Genomic DNA, 21,168 nt, shown 5'->3' on the forward strand with positions numbered 1-21,168 from the left:
TTACAAACTGTATGGCCATGGCAGGCTTCTTGTTACCTGTTCTTATAGCTTAAATTAATCAATTTCCATAAATTTATACCTTGCCACGTGGCTTGTGACTTATTGGCATCTTCACATGCTGTTTGTCAGGGTGGCGGCCTGCAGTGACTCTTACTGCCTTCCTGTTCTTTCTCTTCTCTTCTCTGTAAGTCCTGCCTATTCTTCCTGCCTAGCCACTGACCAATCAGTGTTTTATTTATTGACCAATCAGAGTAATTTGACATACAGACTATCCCATAGCACCAATGAGAGCAATACATATTCACAGCATACAGAAAGACACCCCACAGCATCTTCTTCCCTTCTCCACCATTGAACCAAAGTGAGGGCTGAAGTTCTAGTCTGTTTACCTCTTAGCAAGCAGCCTGCCTTATAGCTCATGGATTTGTGCCTCCTAGACTGAGTTCTCCTAAGTGTGAAGAGTCGAAGAGCCCCTTCCAACTTTTCCTGGTCTGCTTCTGGAACTTCTAGACAGAAAATATTGTTTGTACCATGGTTTATGTGGCTCTGGCAGGAGCTTACAGAGCTGGTTTACATGGGACACACAGATGAAATGTATTCCAGATGGGTCTTCTGTCTCCCTCAGAGCATGGTTTCCCTCTATCTGCTCATGTTTTCCCAATACCATGAACAGTTAAGCACCAGGATGTGTGTGCGGGAGGTAGGAGATCCAGTCTTCATAGGTACATGGATCTCTTTGCTGTCAGGGTCTTCAGAAGTAGTGTAAATCTTTCTGGAATTTGGCTATTCTCTGGCTTTGGCCTGCACCTGAGTGATGCTGTCATGGCTAATGAGGGCTCCAGATGTTGGGGATGGGGACATGGGACCTTGCAGGAATCATGGTATTAGGAGGCAGGAGTGGCAGATGGAGATGGACCTCATCATTTCTTGTGATATTTCAGCACCCTCTACAGTCAGCACCTGAGTGAACAGACTCAGCTGAAGGAAAAAGTGAGAATGTTGCTAGAAGACAAGAAAAAGCTGCAGGGGGAGCAGATTTTACTACAAGAGTCCTGTGAGGAGGCAAAGAGGCTCTGTGAGGAGGCCCATGAGAAGATGTATGCCCTCTGGACAAGGCAGCTCCAGGTAGGTTGAAGAAGCAGGGCCCACCTGGCCACCAGGTTGACCATACACACACATATACTCACACCCATGTAACCATCTCCTCACTTATCCCACTGACCCATCCCATCCAATAGTTCACTTCTGTGATCATTTACAAGTCTTTCTGGGGAGTTAGCCTCTTAGAGCAAGCAAACCATACTGCTCTGCTGGAAGACACAGTTCATTGAGGGAGATGGGTCTATCATATACCACTCACCTGTTTGTAAGTATGGGAGGAGCCATGCTATGATGGAGCCACAGAGATCTGAGTGAGTCAGGTCAAGGGTCTGGGTCTCATTTGCTTGGCAGGGGTCATGTGAGATCAGAGGCAGAAACACCATGGAAGGAGGAATGCCCCCTGAAAAAGCCACATGACTCTGGCTCATAGACATCTTTTTTGGGTGTCATATGGCATTTTACCCTCTTGTTCCCAGACTGCCATGGTGTTCTCTTTACTTGGCCAAGCTCTTGGTTCACAATTCAAGAAACTAAATTAACAGTTTGTCACTACTATTTGCTGTGAGTGGCATTGGCCAGTTCTCCCATCCTGGATCTTACATTCAGAAGATCACTGGATTACCAGGGATCTGGCAAGGGCATATAACAGGCAGGGGTCAGGGTGGCACATTTGAGCCAACTGCATCAACATAGCCTGCAGAAACACAACATGCTTCCCCAGGCATTTTTAGTCCAAAATGATGCAGAATTGTGGGACTCACCTATAACAGCCAATGTGAGGAGTATTAATCCAACTGGTAATGTCATCCTCATTCTGTGTGATGTCCTTCTCCCTGCGTTCTGATCACTGATGATTTGAGGGGTTTGTGTCTGTGTATGAGTGTGCCTGTCTGAGGGTGCATACATCTGTGGATGTTTTAGAAGGTCTGATGATGACATCGAGTGTCCTCTGTTGCTTTCTCCCTTATTCCCTTCAGCACGGGTCTCTCACTGAACCTGAAAATTTCTGTTCTGGCTAAGCTGGATAGCCACAGAACTTTGGATTTCCTGTCTCCTCACAGTAGAGCGTCCTGTGTTTTTCTGTCTCATCTCGTTGCTAAATGGTTCATTTGGTCAGAAAGAGAACTGACTTGTTGGTTTCTCTTAATTTTTAAACATTTTTATTACTTTGGAATTCATACGTTTTTGTAATAAATAACAAAAATCAAACAATGGAGCTACTTTAAAAATAAAAAGTAGACTTCTTTTCTTTCACAGCATTAAGGTAACTTCCTAGCAAAGGTCTGGTTTGTCTGCTGGCTTCACAGCATGGAACCTGACATTTTGATGCTCACTCTATCATGTACGTGTCTGTGTCTATGGACAGATTCCAACTGATAGTTGTATGGATTGCTGCATTTTAGAAAAGTGCTGTGGATGACCTAAGTAGACTTCTACTGACGACCTGGGGCTGTTTTCATATAATGTGCACTGTAATCTGGTCAAAAGTTGTTGGGTAATGACAATGGGTGACTTCTAGTCTCTGGTGCTGTCAATGTCTTCTGTGGAGGAGTCTAGGTAAGTTTAGTGAGGACTATGATGGCTCAACATGTATCTATCGGGAGGCTTCATGTCCCACCCTTTTCTCCCAGTACTTGGTTTTATGTGGTCCAACTCAGTTGTGCAGAGGTTGTTACTTCTCTGTATGATCAGTGAGTCTGGTGATAAGAACTTCCCTGGGAAGGGAAATTAGTTCAGGCCAGGACAGAAGAGCATGGCCGGGTCTAAGAGGCTTGCAGACAGCAGGGAGGACCCACTTCCTTCCCTGGATTAGAAAAGGTGCTGCAACATTCTAGTCTTCTTCCTTGCCTTTCTGGATTCAAGAAAGGTGTGTGTTTTTGTTGTTTTTATGTGTGTTTTTGGGGAATGAGAATGTGTGTTTGAGCCTCTAAGTGTATGTTCACTCTCTCACGGAACAGTGGAACATCTTTAAGAATGATGGAGATGGATTTCAATGAGAAAGTACTGTACCTAATCTGGTTAGTACCACTTTGCCTAAGTCAAAGGACAGATGGAGCTGCCCATCACTCTGCATGTCCACACAGCTAACTACACATGCAAGGCCACACAATTGATGCAAATTAAAAGTTTTTCAGGTGTTTGTAGAGGCAGAATTATTTCTCTGCAAAGAAACCCTCTGGAGAAAAACAAAGTAATTGGGTCCATGACAGTGAGAAAGAGGCTACTGAGAGGCAGCAAAGGCTGCCTGTTGGTTTGTGTCCTTCTCTGCTCCGGGTGAAAGGAGGCTGACCACTGATGACTTACTGCATCCTGTTTTGTTTTTCTCCTCATCACCTGCTGCCATTTTCCTTTCACTTTTGCCTAACCTTGGTTCAGCTAACCTGGTCCTAGGTGCTTGGCCTGGACTTTTTTCTCAGAAAAATTCTGAACTGTAGAGGTGCTTGTGGCTGCATCCCAGCCCAGCAGAAGACTCACAGATATGGTGAGGTGTGAGATGAGGCTGTCTCAGGGCACTGCTTAGGCTCACCATACTCTCAAGTACCCACTCCATGTTGTGTCTGCAGCACTCAGAAACTACTTTTATTCCAAACTTCTTCATCCTGAGTTCAAATCAGCCTGATGGAGAGTTGGGAGAAATGAGATTTCTCAGACATTGCTAGTAGTGTAAAATGGTGCAGCCCTGTGAGAAGCTATGTACAATTATTCAGAAAGTGGAACCACAGTCTTCAGGTGGAGCATTGATTCCAGAATGGAAAGTGGTGTCCACAGATATTAGGGGACAACAGGGATTCAGCAGGACTCTTCAGAACATCCCAACTAGCAACTATTCAGATACCCATCATTGATGAGTACAAACATACAATGTGGTCCATCGGATATTGTTAAGTTTGGAATAATATATGCAGTCATTTGGCTGTGAGTTAGTCAACAGTCCTTTACTCAAAGAAATCTCTGACACAACCATCTTATTTGAAGGAAAGGTTAATATAGATTACTGATTGTAGTGATTTTCTAGTTTTCTGAGCTCATTCCTTTGGGCCTAAATTGAGGCAACCTGTGGTATAGAGAGCTTCTTCAGGAGGAAGCTGCCCTCCTTGGAGGCACTGGGAAGCACTGAGTGAGAGCAAGGGGCTGGTCCACTGCCATCCAGGGGTCCTGTGCTGGGGAACTAAGCCTTCAATGCACAGACTGGGGAACTTGCTAGGAGAGCTTAGATGACAGATCAAGGAACCCTGGTGTTCACCTGTGTGTGTACAGGATTTCAAGGCAAGCACCACATTGACTTATCTGCCCACTGAGTTCTCCCAGATCAACAGGCATGCATATGTTATACAGACACACAGGCAGGCTAAACACCTGCACATATAAGCTAAAAATAAGGTGAAAAATGATCAAAACTGAGTAAAAGTACACAATCTTCTCTACATCCTTGTGCTCAAAGCATCCTGTGTTTCCTGACTCTAGGCTGGAATATGGGTAGAGAGGATGTAGGTTAATGAAAGGTAACTTTCTTCTTCCTGGTATCTCAGGCGATCTCTTCTTACTCTTATTAGTGTCATCTGGGAAACTAAGCATGGATGGAATTTAGTGTGCTTTTTTGTGTGCATCCATATACATGTGTGTGCTGGAGATAGATAGATAGATAGATAGATAGATAGATAGATAGATAGATAGATAGATAGATAGATAGTTGATAGAATGTGTGTGTGTATGTGTGCATGTTTATGTACATGGTGAGGATGCCCTCCCCTAAAAAACAATCTTCTAATGAACAGGAACATCAAAGACTTGAGGAAAATCTTCAGTCCCTGTTGAAGCAGAAGGAGCTGCTCACCAAGCAAAGGGAATTAGCAGTAAAGCTGCAGCATCACTTCACTGTGTCCCAGATGAGGTAGGAGCCCAGGCTTCCAGAAGCAGGTGGATCCAAGTGGGTCCGCTGTACCTGGATCTCCGTGCTCTTTGAGTTTTGTCAATTGGCAAAGCTGCCAGCCACGGGCATGGAAAGAACTCCTCAGAGTGTCGTTGCTGGCTCAGTCAACAAGAATTATGACCAGGAAACAATATGCTCTCTCCGTGGTCTCATGGGGACTGTGTCCCCTTCTTCCCTTCTGAGACCTCTAGTATGCTCTAGTATCTCATCTATTAGATTAGATCTGCCCATGAATATTCCCATGGCAGCCAGAAACCTGGAAAGGAGGATCATTGATCATGAAGGAAAGTGTTCCCCTGCATCTTTTCCATCAGGAACATCACCTTTAGAGAGAAGTGTCCACCTTTTGCAGATTTGCATACAGCACACCCTTGCTGAGTGCAGGCTCTCTGCAGTGTTTATCAGTTTCCCATGAGAAGATTTACTCTTGGTCATTAACAGAGTAGGAGCTCACAAGTTAACCCCATGCAGGGTTCTGAGCTGTAGGAATAACCACAGCCTTTTCTGCACTGCTGTGTAGGCTCCACTAGAGGGCGGGCAGAGAGATTTCCAGGAAGTTCACATTCACCTGTATCTATTCAAGGCCAGCTACATCTTTCCTGAACTGTGCCTCAGACATTGACATACTGATATTTCTCCAAAATTATGTCTTTGGACTGTTGGAGAAATATGCTGTTTTTTTTCTAATCCAGCAAAGTGTGTATTTTCCAGTTCAACTTCTAGCAGTTTTTAAAAGCTGAGAAAAAAATCTTGCCCAGGTACTCTCTGACCCTTTTCCCGTAGGGAAGCAGGGAATGAACTCAGCTGAAAGGTAATGCTTGATTGTCTAGCTGAGTAGAGCTGGTGGGGGCTCAAAGCTGACAGGGCAGGTCCCCACAAGGTTTGTGCCCCAGCTGCCTTCCTCCCCTAGGTTTGAAAACCTCCAGCAGGAACTGGAGCAGACCACAGCCCAGGAAGAGAGCCTCCTGCAGATGGAGCTGCTGGGGCAGAAACACTATGTTCCAGGCAAGTAAGACACCATTGAGCCCCATCCCCAGCAGCCAGGGTGTTCATGGGGTGTGTTTTCTTTCTTAACTTTTGTTTACTAGGGATGAATAGGCCCTGATTGTTCTTCACAGTGGCAAGCAAAACTGTTTCTGAATCCTATTTTCTTTACCGATTTTCCATGACAGCACCTCTTCAGAAAACTGAGAAGGCTGGAAGAAGCCAGAGACACCTTGAAGGCATGACATTCTACACTCCAGGTTCACGGCCTCCTCAGAAAATGCCACCTCTTTTCAGGTGTGAACTCACTAGTGAGGCACATATCAACCTACCATCAGGCAGTCCAGCCACAGTTTGATCCACATCCATTGGCTCAGTATTCCCAGAGAAAAGATTGTATCAGAAAGAGTCTAAGATTCAGAGGACACAACATAAATTACTAAGAACCCTGACATCCATCAGCACGTGGCCCCAGTGAGGGGCAAAACAACATGGAAGAAGACATGTGGGTGAGCAAGATTTCTTCTGTGAGCTTCCTATCAAGGGCTTTGATGAGCTGATTCCGTATGTGATTGAAATCTGGAAAGGAAGACTGTGTTAACATCATACTGCCATCCATACAGACCACACCCAAAGCATAAGATTCTCTAGTGCAATGCTAAAGCTGATGCCATGTCATGTGCTAGTGTTGCTGAAGATAATTCACTGCAGAGAATAAGCCAGTTCCTCACCTCATTTGCTCTTCCATAATGAAATTCCAAAGGTTCCTGAAATTTGCTTAATATTTTTTGTTTATATGTTGGTATATTTATGCTTTAGATTTTGGTTTTCTTTATTTTAGTTTAAGGTTTTGTTAATTTTTGTTATTGGGTTTTAATAGTTAGCTAAGGCTATACATTGTATATAAGGAATGCTGTTTTGAAAGACCCCATTGAGTAAAATGAATGTATTTTTATGAATAAAATCCAATTTCAGCTTCACTCTGAGACTCTTCTTTAGTCACGTGAGGTTTCACACTGCTGTAAACCCTGAACTCACAGGCTTGGATGTATCTCAGCCAGTTACAGGAATCTTGGGCTGCACAAGGATTTCTCAGCCATAGGTCTCAGGGCTATAACAGGGGGATGGCATCTTGTATGCAGATGGAATAGCATACTCCATGGACACCCACTACAAAGTAGAAAAATCAGCGTTTTATTTATCAATCACTCAGAGCAACACATTCACAGCATACAGAAAGACATCCCCAGCAATCCCTGTACAACTGCAAACACATTATAAAGTTAGAATAAGTGGCAATGTCCCTGGAGGGACATTCTTTTAGTATCTCAAATTTAAATATGGTAACCATCAACATTCTTCCTCTTTTTTTAAATAAATTTGGTTTTATTTATTTGTTTATTTTTGTTTTTACATCCTAACCAAAATTTCTCCTCCATCCTCTCCTTTCAGTCCCTCCCCCACCCTCCAATCTTCCTGCTCCCCATCCATTCCTCCTCTTCTTTTTTCTCTTCAGAAATGGGCAGGCCTCCTGTGCATATCTGCCTGCCATGTTATATCAAGTTGTGGTGAGACTAGGCATGACTTCTTACATTCAGGCTAGATGGAGCAATTCAGTAGGAGGAATGGGTCCCAAAAGCAGGCATTAGAGACAAGCCCTGCTCCCATTGTTAGGAGTTTCACAAGAAGATCAAGTTATACAACTGTAAAATACATGCAGAGGACCTAGGTCAGTCCCATGCATGCTCCCTGGTTAGTGGTTCAGTCTCTGAGTCACTATGAACCTAGGTTAGTTAGTTCTGTGGATGCTTGTGGGGCTCCTGACGCCACTAGATCCAACAAATATTTAATTGTTTATTCACTATTTTATGCACATTAGTGTTTTGCCTTTATGTATGCCTGTGTGAGGGTGTCAACTTCTCTGGTCCTGGAGTTACAAACAGTTGTGAGCTGCATGAGATTTTTTATTGTTATTTTAAAAATTAATTATATCATATGATAAGTGTATAGAAATCTTCTGATTGGTATTTAAAATAATAACATCTATCTACCTATTTGCTTATTTTGTGATGAGGAAATAAATACATACATATGGTTGAGAGAGAATGAATATAGATTACACGCCATGCCATTTTGTCATTCTGTTCATATGGAGGTCAATGAACAAATAGGAGGAGTCAGCTCTTTCCTTCCACCCAACTACCCATCTCATTGGCCCATCCCTGGTACTTTTCATGATCGACTCGTGGCTTTCTGCCTTAGAGGGTTTTCTTTTGGTTCTGAAAGTTAGAGAATATTTTAATATTAATGGCATTGTGAAAAGTTTGTGCAGAATTGTTTCAAATGAATGATACTGTTAATAAACATAATAGGCACTCAGAGTTGAAGGCAGGAAAGAGCTGACACATCAAGCCAGCCACTCAGAAAGTTCTGCTGCCTACTTGGCTGGTTTCTGACAGCTGGGATTTCAGTTTATCTTTATATTTATATACACATGTATATGCAGTTAGATGTGGTTGTACATATTAGGTATAACATATAGATACTTATAAAAATATGCACATAACTATACTCATAGTTCTGCATACAACATGCATACCATACACATGCATACCAATGCCACAAAGATTGTTTGTTTATACTTAATTTCTTGTTATGCCAATTTATTGTACATCTAATTTGAATTTCAAAGTATAATTCTGTGTGTGTATGTGTGTGTCTGTGTGTCTGTGTGTGTGTGCATGCAAAGGTGTAGACACATACATTTTCTTAAATGTATGAATGTGGGCACATATTTGTGTGTGTTTTATGGAAACAAGCATGTGTGTATTGTGACATAACAGTGATGGTGTCTTCATCCTTTACAATGGGGTGGTAGCACTATTACAGTGTGGTGGGGCATGCTTGATCATGCTTCATTCTGTGCATGGAACTTGCATGCTTCTAGAGCACTGATGTTGTCTACAATGTTACTAACAATGTGTCGATGTTTCAGGATCTTTCTTAGGTGGATATCTACAATCTATGTCACATTTTAAGTCCCTCAGATACCATTTGACACCAAGCACAGATAAGTTTTCAGTTTCTCCTTCCTCTTCCACTGCACTTTCAGATTACAGTAAATCACCACCATCAAGTAAGTCTAAAAACACTTACTGGCCATCCAGAACTTGGTGGAGAACAGGAAATTGTGGGTTCCCAGGATACAATGATGTTGACCCGAAGACTTCCAGGTGGGCTGTTCCTACTGCAACTGCTGCCACAGGCATCCAGGCTGAGACCACAAAGAGGTATCCCTGCTGGGCAACTGTATAACTTTTCTTCGAGGTTCTGCTGCTGCAGACAGGAAAAGGATTTCAAGCTCTGTGATTAGATAGCTGGTTTAATTGAGGCCACCCTTCCCTAAATCCTGTTTGGTTCTGAGGGTAGAACAATGCTTACACTTCATCTAGAAATCACAGGAAGAATTTACCCACAGTTTTTCTTTTATAACTGAGATTTGATTGGTTGAGGACCAGTAATAAAAGATGTTGATTCGGTTTTGTTCTCTTTCTTTTTGCATGCCACAATTCTTAAGTGTAGGTTTCCATCTGCACTAAGGTAGAGGAATGAAAAACTATGATACCTTGACTAACTCCTTAGATCTCTAAGGTGCCTCCTTCCCATTGTCCTTCAAATATCATGTTAGGGCAAGAAAAAAGCATCTATGGAAAAGAAGAATAAAAAGGAAACCCAACGCTAAGGAGACTGAGTTGGAAGGATTGCTGGAAATCTGTGACCAGCCTTGAGAGAAGCCTTTTAGGGAAGGAGAGAGGCATGAAGGCAAGGGACAGTGGGAGATTGGGAAGGGGTATTCTCAGAGGGGGATATGTCCATTGTATTCTACTGCTAATCTCCACTTGTGTTTGTTAGAAAATGTGACAACAGCTGAGGCAGAGTCAGCACCTGTCCCAGGACTCCACTTTCCAAATGGGACAGGATGAACTGCTGTTACACTGGTATCCAGTGAGTGACAGCCTCAGAAGTCATCAACTACCATGATGAGAGGTGGTAAGGAAAGCTTCATGGCTTTCTACTTTCTGTTCAATCCCACTTCAAGGTGTCTTTAATGATGGTGAAGGAACAGGCTGGAGGGCAAATTTCAAACAGCTCTGTTCCCCAAGCTGCAGGTCCTGCAGATGGCACAATACAAGCTCATGATGAGAGACTCTTGATGATAAACTGAGCATCAGAAATGATAGACAAATATTTGTACTGTGTACATATGGACTGAGTCTGACCTTTCCCCAATGACCTTCCTCTTCTCAGCAGTGAGCTTCTATAGTAGGAAATGATGATTGGATGGGAAATTGTCCCCAGGCAATGAGGAAAACTGAAGTCTCCAGGCACCTTCCCTAATTACCAGTCTAAAGACATCTGCATAGCTTCACCAACTTTGTGCTTCCCTGAGCTGAGTGTGGCCTGGCCTCTGTGACACTACATAAGGGATCATTGTCATGGTTACATCTGTAACCTTGAAAGGTTGGCAGATCACTCTACTAAAGTGGGCTGTGATTCACAACAATAATAACATGAACAGAAATAATCTGGTAAGTCAGTGCAGATGTTCCTTATGGGAAGACCTGATGTCACATTAGTGAGAGGACATGACGAGGAGTTTTCTTAAAAGGGATCACAAAGGCATGGTTCATTGTTCCAGGGATTTTCAAGGTAGAAGACAAATGACATTTTGAGAAGTGTTTCCATAGCAAGAACCAGAGGAACACCCTCATAGTACACGCCATGAACGACAAACAGGAGAGGACGCCATGCCCACACTGCATAAGAGGCCTCATGAAGATCTGCACAACCCTTATGTGCCTATCAAGGCAGCCTCTAGGTCAATGCAGGACCAGCCTCTGCTGTTAAATTAACTTCCTGTGATGCATCCTCATGGGAGCAGACCACAGAAGGAAGGGAAGGCAGCAGAGAACTTGTTGGGACACTATTTTGTTATCTTTACTGAGAAGCAACAATTTTGCACATGGTGGCCACAGTCACCAATGCAGCAGCAAGACTCTCCCAAGCACCACTGTCTCCTCCCTATGTCACCTTTCTATTTGTGTAATATGTAGAATATTTCATCTGGAGTCTGTGCTGTGTGCTGGTGTCTGTGCCCATTTCTCTTGCAAGGAGCCAATATACTTCAGAATATACTTGAGATGTAAGAGAAGCACAATAAATACAGTCCTCTATCAATATCCACATGTTATTTTTATTCAGAAAGGCTGAGCATAATCCAAGGCTAATTACAAATACAGAGTAGCTTCAGTCAAACCTACACTCAAAAGTATGCCCCGCTTCAACTCTAAAGAGAAATATGTACCAATATTCCCAGAATATCAATGTAACCAGGCTTAACTCTAACACAAAAACTGCCTGGACACAGCCATATCCTGAAAGTACCCAAGGCCAACATGGCCCCTGAAAAAGCCGATGCTAAGCACCTAAAGTGAAAGTAGACCAGTATTAAACATTAGGCTGAGATGTCAAGAGAGAAGTTATCCAAGGCCTGAGGATGAACCTGATGAAGACCAGGAATAATGCCTACATTAGCAATTGCTTCCCTTACCCAGAAAGGCCAGTGACCAACCCTAGGAATGAAAATGCCAAACCCTGACCTAAAAGAGGCCTTCACCAAAACCTGAAGCTGAATAAGCTCTGGCCCAGAGGAAAACAGAGGTATCCCTGGGCCAGTCCATTAAATGGAAGAGCCACGGGCAAAGGAGAAGAAGGAAAAGTAACAAAATGAAATGAAACCAAAAGAAAAGAAAAGACTGCCCATGCCTAACCTTGACCATGAAGAAGGCTGGCCCCAACCAAGAGGAAGATGAGTCCTACCCTATCCCTCAGAAGAAAAAGATCTGGCTCAAAGAAAGAAAAGGAGAATATCCATGCCTGAACTTTACCTGGACTGAAGCCAGGGCCCTCACCAAGAGGAGAAGTTGGCCTCAGCACACCTCTGACCCTGAAGAAGACTGGGCCAAACTAAGGAAGGATGTGGGCCCAGACCAATCCCTCAAATAAAAGAGGCCAGGGGCAAAGCAGGAAAAGGAGAACACAGGGGCCTAACACTTACCCTGACAAAAACCTGAGCCAAAACAAGGAGAGAAGACGACCTGGGACACTCTCTTAAATGAAAGAGGCCAAGGTCAAAGCAAGAAAAAAAATGCCTATAATCCTTACCCTGACAGTGTATGGACCTAAGCAAGAAGAGATGTGGGCCAGTTGCATCAAAACCTTAATGCTAACAAAGAGCAGGCCAAAACTGAGAAAAGGAGGAGTTCTGAGTCCAGTCCCAACTATGATATGCCTAGGCCCTAATCAAGAATAGAAGTGGGGCTGGGCCATCCCTATAAAGAAAGAACACCCAGACAAAAACAAGAAAACATATATGCCCAGCTCCAATCTTATTCGGAAGACACCAAGGACCAAATGAAGAAGGAGGTCTGGGACAAATATTGATTTGAAAGAATTCAGAGCTTATAAAAAGCTCATAGAACAAACCAGGCAAAATCAAAAGTGGCAATGTTACAGGCCAACAATAGACCTTCATGAAGATAAACCACAAACTCTAAAATCAAGGGAGCTCCTGACAACCCAATGAGAGATACGTGGTCAGACTTAATGTTGACCCTAGGAAGCACAGTTTGAAGAGACAATTTAAACGGAACCTGCTCCAACCACAATGGAGAACTCTTCCTAGGCCAAACCCTGATATCAAGTAGCCAAGGACCAAGCCCTGTGTGAAAGGAGTCCAGGCAATCCAAGAGAAGAAACATCCTGACCATAAACTGCTATCAGTGGAGACCTGCAGCCTACTGAGGAAGAATTAAACTCAGAATCCCTGAACTTTAAGGATGTGTGGGCAGAATATTCTCTTCTTCATCCAACACCCTAACCAAAAGGGAGCCAGAAACACCATGTTCTCAGTGGAGCCAATGGCTCCTTTACAGATGAAAGCAAATGGGCATCATTAACATATGTGGTAGTTAGAGGGAACCTTGAAGCACTCTGATCCCAGTCCTCAATTTTACTTGATGTTTTACAGTCAATCAAGGCCTCAAAAGATTCACACAGAAGAATGTTTATTGAAGATCTTAGAGTCACAGACTTCATGTACAGATATAAGTTGACATCCTGAGTACCAACTGTGTGGATCACATACATTCCATTTACACTTATCATCCTCAGTACATGCAAGCCAGGATGTGCCACTCACCATGATCCAAGCTCTCATCTGAGTAACCAATGAATATGGACATAGCATAATACAAATGGTCTTATACTGCATGCTGTTGTGGTCTGATAAAACTCCAAATCTTGACTTCAGCTGATAATTTTAGGAACAAACATGTCTCAAAAGTAATTTTCTACCAAGAAGCTTGGACTAACCCAAAATCTGCTTCAATAATTCTTTTCTACTTCTTTTAACAGAAACATGGTCCATAATGTTCCTCTTTTCTTACAAGATTTCAGAGAGTTGAACTTCATATAAAATATTTTATCAATTGTAGAAATGATTTCTCAAAGAAGGATCCCATTTTATTTTTTTAAACTCCCAGGGTGATGTGTAATGACAATCACCAAAGCATTAACAAATACAGACTTTTCTCACATATTGCCAGAGTTTCTCCCATATTTCATTTTCCTTATTCTGACTTTTCTTGATTAACATTATGGAGTGACCCACCTCATCCTCACTTCTCAACTGCAGGCACTTCCACATATTTCATTTCATCAACTTGCTGCATCTCCTCCTTCCTTAAACATTTCCAGGTTAATCATTGATAAGGGTGTCCTTGTGCTGGTGAGCTCAATGCTAGGAACCCCCCTACTAAGTCTGTTGTCTTTATAAAAATAACATGCCCCAAAGACAAAAATGATCAGTCCAACACATTCTAGGGAAGTCAATGAGATGGCATCAGACATTGGTAGTCTTAAGTCCTCCATTTCCCTCTGACTTTTCTCTAAAGTATGTACTTAAAAGTCAGGCGATGGGGATTTAGCTCAGCGGTAGAGTGCTTGTCTAGCAAGCACAAGACCTTAGTCTTGGTCCTCAACTCTGAAAAAAAAGTGGTCTAAATTTTATCTTCAGAGTGTCTAGCCTGTTGCACATTCCTGACCCAGAGACTCTCCATTACAATAATCCATATCACCATGCTAGAATTAAACCTGTTTTGTCACAACCTCTCTATATCGTCTGCTGTAGCCAGAATTCCTTGTTCCTTTTCTAGAGTTCTACACAACATCTGTAGCATTCACTTAGAAAGATTCATGGGGGTCTAGAATGCCAGGGCTCTCATCCCACTATTACACTAGTGATTTTCTCATATTCTGTACGCTACCACTTAAATTATATTTTCTTATGATGAAATAAAAAGTCTTAATTTCATGAGATCCTATTTGTTGATTTTTGGTCTCATTTACTATTGGACAAGAGTCCTATTCAGAAAATACTTACCTGTGCTTAGCAATGGGAGTATTTTCTCTACAGTGTCCTTTGGCATTTTCAGGGTATCTGGTCTATGGCACATTTGGTGCAGAGCTTGTGTATGGTAGAAGATAGAGAGCAGAGTTTCATTTTCTGCATGATGAAAACAATTTTTCACAATCAGCATATCTGAGACAGTATCTCACATGCGAACAAATATATGAAATACAAATATGGGTGCAAAGTTAAACTAGGTACTCACAAGTACATTCTCCTTACCAAATGGACCACTTTGAGGTAACCAGCCATGCAGTAATATGAGGTCAAGCTCTGACCACTAAGAATAATACACGGCAACCACTTCAATTAGAATAAATTTTCAGCAGGACTTACAGCCTGGCTCAAATACTATGGATTCTATGGTCATTTTCTTGGGTCCTCAGACCCATTTGTCACATTAGTAAAATAATATTCAGATTGCCCCATAATTACAGCTTTAAGTGTCTTTAAATGATTACATTTTTCACCCAAACTAATTTTTTAAATGCTGCAAAGGAGGTGGAAAAAGAACATATACGTTATGTTCAATGTAAACTAAAACATTTCAGGTACAATGGATGCTGTAACGATGGTTATGAATGAAAATTTAACATAGTCACGCCTATATAACAAGGCTTCAATATGTTGTATTTGGAATAGAAAATTCCATTTATCTCCTGATATATCCACATGATAAGATTTGGTAATACGAAAAATTTAAATTATAATCAAATTAAGTTCTTTTACTGTAAAAAGAGACAAGAAAGAATGAAAAGCAGAGAAAGTCATTAAAGACAAAAAGAACATGAACACTGCTGTCAATCAATTTCACCTCACAGACATTTACAGAACACCTCCTCAAATGACAGCTTAACACAGCATTTCCTGAACACACAAGTCACTTTTCAACATACTCCATGTTACAAGCTACTAAACAGGTTTAAATAAACATAAAAAAAACCTGATATAAAGTGATATATGCAATCTGACTACAGGGAAATTAAAATACAAGTTAATAACAGAACAGTATCTTGATAATCCCCAATAAATGAAAATTAAACATTTCATTCTTAAAATAATAAATAGATTAAAAGAGAAAGTCACCGTGAAAGTAAAAGTATGGAAGTGGAAATAAAACATAACAAAATATCTGGAATAAGCTAAACCATGATTAGAAAAACTAAAACATTAAATGACTTTATATGAAACTGAATACATTTGGATTTTGTTTGAATGTTCTACAATAAGATCTCACTCTGTAGCATAGCCCAGTGTATCCAGAGTTACATGTGTGACCCACACTGTTCTCAAACTCATGGAATCCTGATTCCCAAAGGCTTGGATTATAGATATGAAATACTTAACACCTGACTTAAGTAGATTTGTAATCTCTGACATAAATTTTATATAAATACTAAAAAGAAAGTTAATAAGAAGCCCCTAGTCAATTATTAAAATTCAATTGACAAATAAAGATGACAAGAGTTAAGAAAAAGATTTATGTCTATACAACACTGATAAATCTCTAGGCACACTAGCAAAGAAAAATGAAAGATTATTAAAGTTACTCACATAAGGAACGAAAAAGGGGATATTGCAGATCCCACAGGCACTAAGATGAAGTAAAGAAATACGATAAATGTTAAACACATAATAATCTGGATGAAAGCCTATAACTTTTTTCAGAACTGCATCCTGCCATCGTGGATCTTCACTGAGGGCATCTCAGCCTCATGAGGACTGGGCTGTGAGGAGTCTCCAGTCTCTGAGAAGACAGCCTCACTAGACCTGGTCTAAAGGAGACTGCTGTCAAGAAGGCAGGTTTGTCTTCACCTCAGCCTCCCCAGAACCGGGGCTGTGAGGATGTCCAGACTCTGAGGAGACCCTGAGCCTGGCCATCCTGGCCTGGCACTGCCCTCACCAGATGAACTCCACAGACCCCCTCCACAACGGCTCAGCAGCTCCTCAGCAGTTCCTTAACGTCCTCAAGTCTGAGCATGCTCAATGTCCCAGGCAGGAAGACCAAGGTGGAATGGGGGAGGTTTAGAGTCTCGGCCCGGATGCTCATTGGGCCGGAGTACTTCAGGGGCAGGCTTAAGCCTCACATGCCATTTATGATTGGATGTGTTGCATGTGGCTCTATTTGGAGCCTGGCATTTTCTGGTGGGATGTGGCTTTGATGGGAAAGGTCTGCAGTGTTTCAAAGGCACAGATATTGTAGAGCCCCTCAACTGGCGTCTGCACATCTCAGACTTCCAGCTCAGCACAGGACAAGGGGGACGCTCATAAGTTACAGAGGGAGGCCTTGTGGCCAGAGCTGCACACCTACCATCCCATAGTTCTTGTTCTGTCTCACCTTGCCTCATCTTACTCACCTAGCCTCACATCCTCTTACCTTAGCAGAAAACCCATTTTGCCCTCTGGGAGGCCAGCAGATAGCACTGCTTTATTGCAAAGAGGAGAAAATTAAAATGACAATCAGAGCCAGGCAGTGGTAGCACATGCCTTTAATCCCAGCACTTTGGAGGCAGAGGCAGGCGGATCTTTGTGTGTTCGAGGCCAGCCTGGTCTACAGAGTGAGTTCCAGGAAAGGCGCAAAGCTACACAGAGACACACTTTCTCAAAAAAAAAAAAAAAAAAAAAAGACAACCAGATTTCTCAAAATCACACAGCTGCTGGTATCAGACAGGGACCCTAGTCAAGTTAATTCCACAGACAGCTAGATGAGAGTTGACTTCTATTCCGCAGAACTGGCTGTGTTAATCCCAGTGAGGAAGCAGTGCCTAATAATGTTGATTTTGTATCAGGTCATCAGCTTGGCGTTCCTGTGACTCACCATGGACAGGGAGCTTGCATCAGCGGGACTGCACCCTTATCATTCACCTGCCCACGTGGTTTGGTAAACATGCGGCATGTAAAATGGATTAGTGGCTCACGGCTGAGAAATAACAAAAGCATATGTTTGAGTGATTTTATCATTTTTAAGATAAGAACTGTCATGTAGAAGAGAAAGGAGGAAAACAGTTTGTGTCCAGGAAAACAGATTTTATTTTAGTCTTACTGTGAGGCTTCTCAAGTTGTGCCTCCTCTGTCTTCCATCAGGGTCACTGTTGATCCAGAAGGTTGTAATAATGATAATCTGCACTGGTTACCAGGCTGGTTTCTGTCAGGAAAGGTCATGGCCACGACAAACTCCAGTATCAGTATCAGAGCTTTATTAGGAGGAAGAGGGTTAGGGGGAAAAAGAGAACCAGGCCTGGGGAAGGAGAGAGAGAGAGAGAGAGAGAGAGAGAGAGAGAGAGAGAGGGAGGGAGGGAGGGAGGGAGGGAGGGAGGGAGGGAGGGAGGGAGGGAGGGAGGGAGGGAGAGAGATGGGGGGGTGAAGAGAGAGAACAGAACAGACCGAGAGGAAGTGCGGTCTGTGTCCGACTCTTTAAGGTGCAGGTGAGCTTACAGAGCTACACCATGCATGCTAGATTGCTTGACCACTCTCCACATACGTAATCACCAGCACACACTGGTGACTTCAGACGCAAGACCCCAGACCCCTTGTGTAGCTCCTGAACTGCTCATGTGCAGTCTTGCAGCTGGAGCCCGGCAAAATCCCAACAAAGGTGTTGTTGAATCAGTTGCCAAGATAGGAAATGATTTTAGGCTGGGATAATTTTGAAAGGAGCCAGCAAGTTCCACCTTCACCAAAGTATCTCTTCTAGACTGGCGGGTAACAATGATTTGTCCTGACTGTGGGCAAGGCAGGAAAACTCTAGCTACACCATGCCCTATTGTGTGAGTGCTGAGGATGGTGCCCAGGACCATGTGCATGCTAGGTAAACAACTGACCCATTGACCTTCATCCCTAGGCTAGGGAAGAAACATACAATAGGAAGAAAAAATGTATTTGAACACTAAGTTTATCATGTGTATTTTTTGAGGCTTGTGTTTACTATGATGCCCAGGATGATCTTAAAGCCCTGAGTTCAAGGGTTACACCTGCCTGGGCCTCCTGAGTAAATTACACTGGGTGTGCACCACCACGTGAAATGTGTTTCTTGAGCAATTTCTTGGCATGGCTCTTCTGCATGCGCATCTCCGAGAGCATTCATGGAAAATGCTGCTGTGTATAGAAAAGAGCAGATAAATGGGGCCCCTGCTGGAAAGGTAGACACAACTTCCCACTGATGTGTGAACCCAATCTAGAACCTTCATTTACCTGAAACTGCCTCCAGGAGCTGACGATGTTTGACCCTGTGTGCTGTGCTGTTCCATGCACATCTCGGCTTCATTTTTGTTTTGTGGGTTTTTTTATATTTAGCATAGAACTGAGCTGCTCTGACATTTTTCATGTAATGTTTTCATTTATGCTCTCACTACCTTTCCACCCCATCAAATAGACCTTCCCTTTCTCCACCCAAACAGATTGACTTTCTGCGTTCATCTCATATATACACCATTATCCTCTTTGCCTCCCTCCCTCTCTTTAGGTCCCCTCCTCCTGTCTCATAGTCACTTTTCTAGGTGTGTGTGTGTGTGTGTGTGTGTGTGTGTGTGTGTGTGTGTGTGTATGTGGGTGTGTGTGTATGAGCAACCCCTAGATAGCACACTTTATCACATCCTTCACTGTCTACCTCACTGTGGTCACTTAATCCTTTACATGACAGATAATATATAACTTATGGTCTCTTGAAACTATGAGAAAAAGGGGAGTTCATAAAGATTTTAGTTACCAGTTTCAACTAGTCATGACAGGCTAAGGCTAGAGGTTATCTTCCTGAATCCTGAGTCAATTCACTGTATAATGGTAAACAGATCTAATAACACACCTACCTTATAACTAAGCAGTCTGATGCTAAGATGGAAAAAAAATCATAGACAGTTTTGATCTTAACTCCTAGCAAATCTCTTTATACCCCATTCAATCCACCATACAATTTTAGAAAAGAAAACAGATGCCAAGTTCTCCTTTCACAACCTGCTTCCTGTTATGCTGAGTTAGGCCTCTTCGCTTCTCTATAAAGAAGGCAACATTCAGAGGTTCCCTTGCCTAGCAGCACTAACAGACTTCCACAGCAGCAGCAAAGGTCTGAAGGAGTTGCATGTGTTTACAAGGGCATCTGTCAGGAGGTGTTTAGGAAGACAGTTAGGAATCATGATGCAGATGCTTTAGCATCAAAGGAGCATTGGAAGGAAGTTGACAGCTCTAGTGTTTGTCTGGCTCTTCAGCTTGGTACCCCAAGATTGAACTACCAGCTCCTCCCCAGCCTCCCCTCTCCTTGGCAAAATAAAACCCTTTGGATAGAAGGTATTGACTTATTACAACATGGTGTCTTTCTTTCCCTTATTTAGTTTCTACTCATAACCACAACCTTAACTGTGCAATCCAGCTCAACTTCAGGGAAATGAGGAAATTAACAACCCAAAGAAGAGCAGCCGGACTCAAGGACTATAAGATATGAATAGCAGAAGGATGGATGCCACAGATGGATGGGTGCCCTCTGAGCTGCAGATGGGACGGTCTGGTGTTCAAGGTGTATGTAGGTCAGAACTATCACAGCTGTCCCAATGTTGGCAGTGATGAGCTTCTTAGTGAACTTGCTCTTCTTGGAGCCAAGTTGCTCATGGCTTCAAGAATGTTCATGTCTTCTTTAGCATTCCCAAGGATCATGTGTTTGCCATGAAAACATTGAGTCTCTGCAGTGCAGATAAAAACTGGAAATTGCTTTGGTTCATCATTTGCCATGGACAAAATACCAGGACCTGAACATTCAGGATGATGTTCTCATCCTTAAATTTCACCCCATACACAAATGGACTCAATATGAGTGACTATGGCACATAATGTCACCACCCAAACATAGGACTCCTGGAATAATTCAGTGAAAGGAAAAACACTCGTAACCAAATACTTCCTCTTAAATGCTCAGAGCAGCAAAGTTTTCTTCTACATTGGGAACTTTGCAAATAGCTAGAAGAAGACTCAGCTGAAGTGTTGGTATCTATACCAAGGTTGAAGACCACTGTGGACTTGATCATAAAGCTGGTGGCCACAGGGCACAGTGCAATCTGCAAATGCTCTTTAAAAAAGTTAACAGAGAGGCAATATCTACAACTGATGGAAACTGATGCAAACTCACAGCCAGATACTCAGAGGAGTTCAGGGAATCCTGCAGATGAGGAGGAGAAAGGATTGTAGGAGCCACAGAAGACACAGAATCAACTAACCTGGGCTCATAGCAAATCAGAGAGACTAAATAAACAACCAGGGAGCCTACGTAGGACTGACTTAGACACTCTGCATATAAGTTACAGTTGTGTAGCTTGGTTCTCTTGTGGGACTCCTAACAATGGCAACAGAGGCTGTCTTTGACTCTTTTAAAGGATTTTGGGACCCTGCACCTCATACTGGGTTTCCTTGTCCAGCCTTTATACATGGGAGGTACTTAATCATACTGCGACTTGATATTCAATGTTTTGTTGATATTCATGGGAGACCTGCCCTTTTCTAAACAGAAATGTAGGAAGAATGGAATGGGGGTGGGAATGGGCAGGGTATAGAAGAGGGACTGGAAGTAGAGGAAACTGCAATTGGGGTATAAAATAAACAAATAAATAAATTTACTGATTGATTGGTTTTTTGAGACAGG

At 42.6% G+C, this 21,168-nt stretch overlaps 1 protein-coding gene and 1 pseudogene across 2 annotated transcripts in view; one reads left to right on the forward strand and one right to left on the reverse strand.

Moving 5' to 3' along the window:
- Positions 1–16,516, reverse strand: part of LOC121826294 (cytochrome P450 3A25-like) — a 127,111-nt pseudogene extending 110,595 nt beyond the window's left edge. Inside the window, exons 1-3 of the transcript XR_013047731.1 lie at positions 16,101–16,516; positions 14,520–14,642; positions 9,173–9,352 (exon numbers count right to left, since the gene is read on the reverse strand). The product of XR_013047731.1 is annotated as a cytochrome P450 3A25-like (transcript). The remainder of the gene's footprint in view (positions 1–9,172; positions 9,353–14,519; positions 14,643–16,100) is intronic.
- Positions 551–6,996, forward strand: LOC121826293 (uncharacterized). The gene is made up of 3 exons (XM_076560901.1): positions 551–1,125; positions 4,878–4,993; positions 5,943–6,996. Exons 1-3 carry the CDS (start codon positions 997–999, stop codon positions 6,043–6,045), a joined length of 348 nt encoding a protein of 115 aa, XP_076417016.1. The 5' UTR covers positions 551–996; the 3' UTR covers positions 6,046–6,996.
- Positions 16,517–21,168: the final 4,652 nt, after the last annotated feature.

This window comes from Peromyscus maniculatus, chromosome 23 (genome assembly GCF_049852395.1).
Source record: "Peromyscus maniculatus bairdii isolate BWxNUB_F1_BW_parent chromosome 23, HU_Pman_BW_mat_3.1, whole genome shotgun sequence".
Lineage (NCBI taxonomy): Eukaryota > Metazoa > Chordata > Mammalia > Rodentia > Cricetidae > Peromyscus > Peromyscus maniculatus.